This window comes from Camellia sinensis, chromosome 9 (genome assembly GCF_055761805.1).
Source record: "Camellia sinensis isolate YWXY chromosome 9, ASM5576180v1, whole genome shotgun sequence".
In the NCBI taxonomy this organism is placed as follows: Eukaryota; Viridiplantae; Streptophyta; class Magnoliopsida; order Ericales; family Theaceae; genus Camellia; species Camellia sinensis.
The window spans coordinates 100,614,106-100,624,873 of record NC_138969.1 but is presented as its reverse complement, the minus strand read 5'-3'; the positions used below and the strand labels follow the sequence as shown (position 1 = coordinate 100,624,873).

General features: G+C 41.1%; 1 protein-coding gene across 1 annotated transcript; it reads right to left on the bottom strand.

The window, feature by feature from the left end:
- Positions 1-832: 832 nt before the first annotated feature.
- LOC145799654 (uncharacterized) lies at positions 833-4,025 on the bottom strand. Its single transcript, XM_082889262.1, has 5 exons — positions 1,748-4,025; positions 1,591-1,652; positions 1,129-1,478; positions 953-1,027; positions 833-857 (listed from the first exon to the last, which is right to left on the bottom strand). Exons 1-5 carry the CDS (start codon positions 4,023-4,025, stop codon positions 833-835), a joined length of 2,790 nt encoding a protein of 929 aa, XP_082745388.1.
- Positions 4,026-10,768: the final 6,743 nt, after the last annotated feature.

The window sequence follows — 10,768 nt, the reverse complement described above, 5'->3', positions numbered from 1 at the left end:
AAACTAGTTAGTTTGGGCAACTAATAGTTTCATTAGCTTAAGTGGCCAATTTTAACACAAACTAATCTTGCTCTACTTCGAAGTGAGTAATTGTGGCTTAACAATATTGGTTTCACTTTTGTTAAGGTTTCCTAAAAGTTATTCACAAAAAAAAAAAAAAAAAAGGTTTCCGAAAACAACTAAGTGTTCAATTCTCATTTACTAAACGATGAGTTTCAATTCGCTTTTATTTTTATCGTATTCTCCATTCTTTTCTGCGACTTTCTCTTCTACCACTCAGGAAGAAAGCTTCTCTCTTACTCTATCTGTCCTTCCCCCGTCCATCTGTCTTCTGATCCACTAACTAATTAGCTTAGGCAATTATTAGCTTAATCAGCTTAAGTGGCCAAATTCAACTCAAACTAAACTTGGTTAGCTTTCAAGGAGCAGATTTTGCCGTGTAATTGTGGCATAACGATGTTACTTTAACTTAGGGAACTCATTTCATGTTTTCTTTTTTTGGGTGAATAAGAAATAATATAAAACAGAAAATTTACAAAGATACAAGGGGCATACCCCAGGCCCTAACAACAGAAAACAACTCGAGCCTCAGCACACAAACACCGAAGCCCGAAAATATAACAAAGATCTAGACCTAATCTAGGAATTACATCCGAAAAAGGGAGAGCCAAAAAAGAAGCTTAGCCAATCAAATTGTACAAAGGCCATATCCTATGATGAATAGGGACCTTGTACAAAAGACAACCCAGCAACCAACAATCACCATTACACAGATAGAAAAACTCCCTACACAACCCGTAGGGAAGGGCATCATCACACCCACAAAATCTCCCTACACAGCCCGTAGGGATAGGCACCTGTAACAAAACAAAACTAATATCCAGAGTAGGAATCCAAACAAAACCGAAAAAAGGAACCAAGAGGGGCCCATCTACCGAATTGCTCAGAAAACCTGTAACCCGAGACACCAAGGTACACATGAAGCCTCCTACACAACCCGTAGGAGTAGGAAGGCTGCACATTCCACCTGTGAACGAAAAAAATAAAATAAAAAGTAAAAAGAACAACCACTGATTAACTCCCACTTGTAGCATAGCAAGGCGCTTGGAGCAGCCATCACCATGGTACATACACACACTGCCAACTGCCACCCAACTTTGAACAGCAGTCAGCCACCACTTCTCCACAGCAAGAGAGAAATAAGCTGTTAACAGCCTCAGGTAACTACAGAGTAAGGAGCTACCATACCACCGAACCACGCCATAAACCACAACCTGCCATGAGTAGGAATTACCACCTCCGTAAGGAAGATCATAAAGCAGCAGAAATAACAAACACACAGTATAAGACCTCCCCACACTCGGCCCACAGTAACCAACATTCTTACACTCCATATAGAACCTCACATCACTTGGCCCACATCTCACCAGATTTCTCAATAGAACAAGATAGGTAGTATACTTGAAAGCTCCATAAACCTGCAAACAAAATATATAATATATAATAAATGTTAGAGCAAAACAAGTATACTGTCTCTCTTCACTCAACCCACAGTGGCATAGAGAACTTTGCTTGCTCACATCACTCAACCCTCCAATCAGCCTCTTCAATGATATAGAGTGCATCATAATCTGATAAAGAAAGAATAGAACCTACAAAATAACAACCAATTAGTAAAACCCCACAGTATATGCTCACCATCACTCAACCCTAATTGTAGGTGAACTCACATCACTCATACTCCTACCAACTGCAGTAGCATTGGTCGGCTGCATAATCTTGTAGGGAAGGTTCCATTTCTCCAAAAACCAGTGATCACCTGCAGAAAATTTAATGTTATCCAAAGAAAGGAGCCTACCCCTAACCATTTGGATAATAGAGTTAGTAACAACCTCTTCAGGTTTGTGGACCTTACTAAAGATTCTACTATTCCTCTCCATCCAAATGTGGTAGACAGTGCATAGAAAAGACAACCTCAGAACCAGCATTTTCAAAGAATTACCCCTAGTAGATTTAGTAGCAAACTCAACAGTACCCAGCCAAGACAGAGAAGGCCAGTTAGTATTACATTTGGCCATCATGCCACCCCAAACCCTGGAGGAAAAAATACACCTGAAAAAGAGATGGGAATGATCCTCCTCAGGAGCTTGACAGAAAGGGCAGCAAGGATTAGAGACAAGGCCAAAAGATTGAAGCCTATCACCAGTATTAAGTCTCTCATTAATGGCCAGCCAAACAATAAAACTAACCCTAGGAATAAGAGGGGGGCCCCAGATAAGTTTAGACCAAGGGACTTTAGGCCCTTTTTCCCTCCACCAATCCCAAACAGATTGGATAGAAAATGTACCATCAGCAGTCAAGCTCCAAACCGGAGTGTCAGAAGAGCCCGGAGAAGGTAAGAGAGATGAAGGAGTGGAGGAAATCCACTCTTTAATCTCCCAAGAATTAGAAACAGGCCACTTCCAAGAGCAATTAGAGACAATAGAACTAACCTTGGAGCTGTCAGGAAGGTTAGTATCATAAAGGATCCTAGGCCCAAACCTCTGCCAAAGAGAACCTAGAGGGTGCCAGTTGTCATACCAAAGAAACACAGTGTCACCATTACCAATCCTAAATTTTATGAGAGGATAAATTAAGTTCCTGAGAGACAAAATTTTCCTCCAAACCCAAGACGGATCACTAGGGGTCTTAACGGACCAGAAACTCCTACCTTTGAGCAAGTAGGACTTGACCCATTGGCACCACATAGAACAATCCCCGCCCGAAAACAGATACCAAACATGTTTGGCTATAGCAGCCTTGTTCCAGACTTCCAGATCCTTAAAGCCAAGGCCACCTTCACTCTTATTTCTGCAGATATACTTCCAAGCAATCCTAGCACTATGCTTTTTCATCTCAACCCCAGACCAAAAAAAGGATCTAAGAATACTCTCAATGTCGCTAATTGTCTTCTTAGGAAGGATAAAAAGAGAGGACCAATAAACCTGCATAGAAAACAGGATAGACTTTATGAGTTGGGCTCTACCAGCATAAGAGAGCAATTTATTGGTCCAACTTTTGATCCTCATGGTAATTCTCTCCACCAGAATATGGCAGTCAGACACTTTAAGCTTAGTAGTGATTAAAGGCACACCAAGATATCTGACCGGAAGGGAACCCTCAGTAAATTTTGCAATCTGAAGGATTTCCTCTCTAAGCTGTATGCTACAACCCGAGAAGAAAATGTTACTCTTACTAGGATTAGGAGTGAGACCCGACAACTCTCTAAATTCCTCCAAACCCTGCATGATAAGATTAACAGTACCAGGGTCCCCTTTGCTAAAGATCATCAGATCATCAGCAAAACATAAATTGACAATTTTGGTTTTTTCACATCTCCAGTGGAATTTGAACAGGGGATTTCTAGACTTTTCAGCCAAAATCCTAGCAAGGACCTCCATAGCCATCACAAAAAGATACGGGGACATAGGATCCCCTTGTCTTAACCCCCGAGCCCCTTTAAAATACCCCTGAAGGCTCCCATTAATACATATCGAAAAAGAAGGGCTCGTGATACAAGCCTTTATCCAAGTAATCATGCAAGGAGGGAAAGCCATAGCTGTAAGAGTATCAATAATAAAATCCCACCTCACAGTATCATATGCCTTCATAATGTCCACTTTCATGGCACACTTAGGCGTAAAGGACTTCCTATGGTAACCTCTCATAAGCTCTTGGGACAGGAAGATATTGTCCGAGATCCTTCTACCTTGGACAAAGGCAGATTGCACAGGATCAATCAGATCAGGAAGAGCCAATTTAAGCCTATTAGCAATGATCTTGGCAATACATTTGTAGACGGTGTTACAACAAGAGATGGGTCTATAGTCACCAACATGCATAGGGTTGGGAACTTTAGGAATGAGAGCAATGATGGTACTATTGACCTCAGAAAGAAGTTTACCAGTATCAAAAAATGACTTGATGGCTAATGTGACATCCTTACCAACAATATCCCAAGAATTTTTGAAGAACCCAGCGGACATTTCATGTTTTCTAAATCACCTATGCGTACAATTCTCCAGTCCAAGAGGATGAATTTCAATTCGCCTAGGATTTTGCCCTATTCCCATTTTCCTTTCTCTCACTTTCTCTTTTTGCGCTCAGGAAGAAAGTTTCTCCCTAACTCTCTCCGCCCATCTCCATGGCGCTCTCTTTTGTTCTAGAAACTAATTAGTTTGGGCAACTAATAGTTTCCTTAGCTGAAGTGGCCAATTTTAACTCAAACTAGTCTTGCTCTCCTTCCAAGTGAGTAATTGTAACTTAACAATATTAGTTTCCCTAAAGAAACTCATTTAAGGCTTCCTAAATCACCTCAGTGTCCAATTCTCACTTACAAAAGGATAAATTTCAATTCACTTTCATTTTTTTCCCCTCCAACTAACTCCGCCCTTCTCCAGCGTTGTCTCTTTCTAAATCACCTATGTGTTCAATTCACAATTCCAAAAGGGTGAGTTTCAATTCACTTAAAATTTCCGCCTTATTCCCCCTTTCATTTCTCTCACTTTCTCTTTTAGTGCTCAGGAAGAAAGTTTCACCCTAACTCTCTCAGCCCTTCTCCACGGCGCTCTCTTTTGTTCTAGAAACCAATTAGTTTGGGCAGCTAATAGGGTCATTAGCTTAAGCGGCCAATTTTCACTCAAACTAATCTTGCTCTAATTCCAAGTGAGTAATTGTAGCTTAACAATATTAGTTTCACTTAAGAAACTCTTTTAAGGTTTCATAAATCACCTAAGTGTTCAATTCTCACTTACAAAAGGATGAATTTCAATTTGCTTTCATTTTTATCGTATTTCCCTTTCTTTTCTCCAATTTTCTCTTCTACCACTCAAGAAGAAAGCTTTTCTCTGACTCTATCCGTCCTTCTCCATCCTTCCCTCTTCTGCTCCACTAACTAATTAGTTTAGGCAATTATTAGTTTAATCAGCCTAAGTGTCCAAGTTCGACTCAAACTAATCTTGCTTATCTTTCAACGAGGAGATTTTTCTGAGTAATTTTAGCATAACGATATTACTTTGACTTAAGGAACTCATTTCATGTTTTCTAAATCACCTATGTGTACAATTCTCAAGTCCAAAAGGATGAATTTAAATTTGCTTAAAATTTCATCCTATTCCCCTTTTCATTTCTCTCACTTTCTCTTTTGGCGCTCAGGAAGAAAGTTTCTCCCTAACTCTCTCCGCCCTTCTCCATGGCGCTCTCTTTTGTTCTAGAAACTAATTACTTTGGGCAACTAACAGCTTCATTAGCTTAAGTGGCCAATTTTAACTCAAACTAATCTTGCTCTACTTCCGAGTGAGTAATTGTAGCTTAACGATATTAGTTTCACTTAAGAAACTCAATTAAGGCTTCCTAAATCACCTAAGTGTTTAATTCTCATTTACAAAAGGATGAATTTCAGTTCGCTTTCATTTTTTTCCCCCTTCAACCCACTCTGCCCTTCTCCATCGTTCTCTCTTTCCAAATCACATACATCGTTCACTCTTTCCAAATCACCTATGTGTTCAATGCTCAATTCCAAAAGGATGAATTTCAATTCGCTTAAAATTTCGCTCTATTCCCCATTTCTTTTCTCTCACCTTCTCTTTTAGCGCTTAGGAAGAAAGTTTCTCCCTAACTCTCCCCGCCCTTCTTTGTGGCGCTCTCTTTTGTTCTAGAAACTAGTTAGTTTGGGCAACTAATAGTTTCTTTTTTTTGGGTAAGTAAGTCATAAAATAAAGACAATGAAATTTACATGTTTACAAGGGGCATACCCCAGGCACGCCCAACAACAATAATAATAAAAAAACAAATATAACCAACATAAACTACCACTGCATCCCCTAAGAAAGGGTGTAAACAAGAAATTGAAAACACAATAACCCAACTCTGCCCATATATCCATTATGTCCTCAAGTAACCCCTACCATCAAAGATAATAGATGGGAACTTGAGATGGATATATGGGCAAAGACATACATAAAAACACCACAAGCTAATAAACAAAACAAACACACTAACAAAGCAACAACCCCTAGCTTTATTCACCCAAAAAAAAAAAAAACAACCCCTAGCCGAAACAAAGATGAGAGGCAACCCCACATGCCCCCAGTCTCTACTGGAGATAAAACATGGAATCCAATATGCATCCCACTCCTCACAGCCGTGACATCCAAGCCACTTAACCAAAGCCGTGACGGAGGAAAAAGTCTACCCCATGAGAAATCCCAGCAAAGTCAAATGAAGCTAGCACGATCAAGAACCATAAGTCACGGTCTAGGGAGTTGAAGTGAAAGCAATAGCCCCTCAGCAGCAAATCAAAACACAGCCAATAAAATCATGAGATCAAACATCACATCCCCCAGTCGCTTCCTTGGTAGATCACAAACCTCAAACCCCACGGCAGTGTGCCCTTCACTCCATGTCAGGCGTGGTAATACGATCAATTAGGGCGGGTCACATGAAGACAAGAAGCGACCAGAAAACCGGTAGCTATCCTCCCGCTCATCTCCCAGTCTCTAACTCGGCTGGTTATCAAACCACTATTCCCCAAAGCAGTGACTCCCCAATCACTCTTGGCGGAGATGGCTCAAAACCAACCTCATATCGAGTCACATAAGGATCACACGAACAATCAACACAAGAAAATCAACTGTAAATGGTTTGCTACTTTGTGGCTAAACAGGAATTTTTGGACTCACCAATCATATAAATATATGCAATATGCCCCAAGAAAAATCAATGAGCCCAAATCAACAGCAAACCCGTGGGACAACCCACTAAACCAATAAAAAGGCCCACCACTTAACAAATCAACACATATTAACAAACTGCCACCCCAAAATAAAATATAAATGAATGCCCTGCGGGACCCACAGCCCAATACCATCCCAAAAAATCAACCACCACCATTTTGGAAAAATATATGCAATATCCATGAAGGACTACTCTCACGTGGGATCAAGACCAGCAAAAGAAACCCACGTGCAACCCATACCCACTAACGTCACTTTTCAAACAGCAGTAACGTGTATATATGGCATACCTATACCTTGATTATCACCATACCTCTGCAATTCAAATGATGATGGACACAGCACCCAATCAAAAAACTGACCAGCCACCATGTTGGTCTGCCCCATGAACCACGTGCTATCCTTGAGCCAAAGCTTACACAGCACGCTTGGGCGGAGAAGCCATCGTCCACGCGACAGACCACACGTAACCGTCACGCTCCATCTCAAAAGACAAACCAGTAACAACTCCGACCAGCGGAAAACAAATGAGCTAGCACAGAGATCGGAACCCTGCATAGCTCATAAAGCTTCATCAGTCCGTGCTTAGACCGACGGAACCAAAGTTGCGGAAGCAACCTGGACGGCGAGAACCGACACGGCATACAGCTGAACCACTACCATGGCCGATGAGACCACCGACATTGCACACAATAGACCCAAAAATCAACGGCACCAGCATCACCATAGGGAGATGCTTAGCATATCACAAGTTATGAACCTAGAACCGATGACAATATGCACCCAATAAAACTCACGTATTCTTGACCACCATGGCAGCCATGGATACAAGCTTGCATGAAGACTGTGAAACCACAGCCAAACCACCAAAAATCAGCAGCAAACGATGACCACACACGGTTAGCAATGCCCACACATTCTCTGTAACACAACGAGACCCATCATAACCAGCGATCAACATCGCCTTTGGACCACCATCTAGAATAGCCAAGAACGAGCTTAAAACTTGAACCTGAGTATACTGATCAAAACGGTAAAGGTGCCACCCACAACCGGAGCTCAACAACCCAGATTTACACACCCATTAACCTCATCCGTCTATTATAGAAAAATCTAGAGAGACGGGTTAACAACAAGAGAACCCGGCCAAAGACCCACATAGTCACTACACACCAGAAGCTAACAGACCTGGAAACCCATGCTTACTATCACTCAAAAATGAGTATAGGAGCTAAAACAACTGGCCGGAGGAGCACCAGATTCAACAACACACAAGACCACCCAACCAGACAAATAATCTGATATGGAACCATCAAAAAATCTCCAAGGGTAACAACGGAGGGAGCTCGGCTCTCAACCTAATTCCCCCTCGTTGCAACTAATAGTTTCGTTAGCTTAAGTGGCCAATTTTAACACAAACTAATCTTGTTTGGTTGGCCATTAACGAGAGACTTAATACTGGTGATAGGCTTCAATCTTTTGGTCTTGTCTCTAATCCTTACTGCCCTTTCTGTCAAGCCCCTGAGGAGAATCACTCCCATCTCTTCTTCAGGTGTATTTTTTCCTCTAGGGTTTGGGGTGGCATGATGGCCAAATGTAATGCTAACTGGCCTTCTCTGCCTTGGTTGGGCACTGTTGAGTTTGCTACTAAATCTACCTGTGGTAATTCTTTGAAAATGCTGATTCTGAAGTTGTCTTTTCTCTGCACTGTCTACCACATTTGGATGGAGAGGAATAGTAGAATCTTTAGTAAGGTCCACAAACCTGAAGAGGTTGTTACTAACTCTATTATCCAAATGGTTAGGGGTAGGCTCCTTTCTTTGGATAACATTAAATTTTCTGCAGGTGATCACTGGTTTTTGGAGAAATGGAACCTTCCCTACAAAATTATGCAGCCGACCAATGCTGCTGCAGATGGTAGGAGAATGAGTGGTGTGAGTTCACCTACAATTAGGGTCGAGTGATGGTGAGCATATACTGTGGGGTTTTACTAATTGGGTGTTCTTTTGTAGGTTCTCTCCTTTCCTATCAGGTCATGATGAATCCTATATCATTGAAGTGGCTGATTGGAGGGTTGAGTGATGTGAGCAAGCAAAGTATTCTATGCCACTGTGGGTTGAGTGAAGAGAGACAGTATACATGTTTTGCCCTAACATTTATTATATATTATATTTGTTTTATGCAGGTTTATGGAGCTTCCAAGTATACTATCTATCTTGTTCCATTGAGAAATCTGGTGAGGTGTGGGTCAAGTGATGTGAGGTTCTATATGGCGTGTAAGAATGTTTTTTACTGTGGGTCGAGTGTGGGGAGGTCTTATACAGTGTGCTTGCTATTTCTGCTACTTTATGATCTTCATTACGGAGGTGGTAATTTCTATCCATTGCTGGTTGTGGTTTATGTCGTGGTTCGGTGGTGTGATAACTCCTCATTCCGTTGTCACCTGAGGCTGTTAACAGTTTACTCTCTTGTTGTGGAGGAGTGGTGGCTGATTGCTGTTCAGATTTGGGTGGTAGTTGGCAGGGTGTGTATGTATCATGGTGATGGCTGTTTCAAGCGCCTTGCTATGCTACAAGTGGGAGCAAATCAGTGGTCTTTCATTTTATTTTTATTTGTACACAGGTGTAGTTTACAGTTTGCCTACTCCTACGGGTTGTGTAGGAGGTTTCATGTGTACTTTAGTGTCTTGTGTAACAGGTTCTTTTTGAGCAATTCGGTAGGATGGGCCCCTCTTGGTTCATCTTTTCGGTTTGCTTGGGTTACTATTTTTGTAGTATTTTTATTTTTGTTACAGGTTCCTATCCCTACGGGTTGTGTAGGGAGATTTTGTGGGTGTGTTGATGCCCATCCCTACGGGTTGTGTAGGGAGTTTTTGTCTGGTGTAGTGGTGCTTGTCGGATGTTGGTTCTGTCTTTTGTACAAGGTCCCTATTCATCATAGGATATGGCCTTTGTACAATTCGATTGGCTAAGTTTTCTTTTTGGCTCTCCGAATTTTCGGATGTAGCTCCTAGGTTTGGTATAGTGTTTTTTTGGTGTTTCCTTGGGCTTCGGTGTCTGTGGGTCGAGGCTCGTGTTATTTTTCTGTTGTAGGGCCTGGGGTATGCCCCTTGTATTTTTGTAATTTTCTCTGTTTTATATTATTTCTTATTCACCCAAAAAAAATCTTGCTCTACTTCCAAGTGAGTAATTGTCGCTTAACAATATTGGTTTCACTTATGTTAAGGTTTCCTAAAAGTTATTCACACAAAAAAAAAAAAAAAAAGGTTTCCAAAAACAACTAAGTGTTCAATTCTCATTTACTAAACGATGAGTTTCAATTCGCTTTCATTTTTATCGTATTCTCCATTCTTTTCTGCGACTTTCTCTTCTACCACTCAGGAAGAAAGCTTCTCTCTTACTCTATCTGTCCTTCCCCCGTCCATCTCTCTTCTGATCCACTAACTAATTAGCTTAGGCAATTATTAGCTTAATCAGCTTAAGTGGCCAAATTCAACTCAAACTAAACTTGGTTAGCTTTCAAGGAGCAGATTTTGCCGTGTACCTGTGGCATAACGATATTACTTTAACTTAGGGAACTCATTTCATGTTTTCTAAATCACCTATGCGTACAATTCTCCAGTCCAAGGGGATGAATTTCAATTCGCCTAGGATTTTGCCCTATTCCCATTTTCCTTTCTCTCACTTTCTCTTTTAGCGCTCAGGAAGAAAGTTTCTCCCTAACTCTCTCCGCCCTTCTCCATGGCGCTCTCTTTTGTTCTAGAAACTAATTAGTTTGGGCAACTAATAGTTTCCTTAGCTGAAGTGGCCAATTTTAACTCAAACTAGTCTTGCTCTCCTTCCAAGTGAGTAATTTTAACTTAACGATATTAGTTTCGCTAAAGAAACTCATTTAAGGCTTCCTAAATCACCTCAGTGTCCAATTCTCACTTACAAAAGGATAAATTTCAATTCACTTTCATTTTTTTTCCCCTCCAACTGACTCCGCCCTTCTCC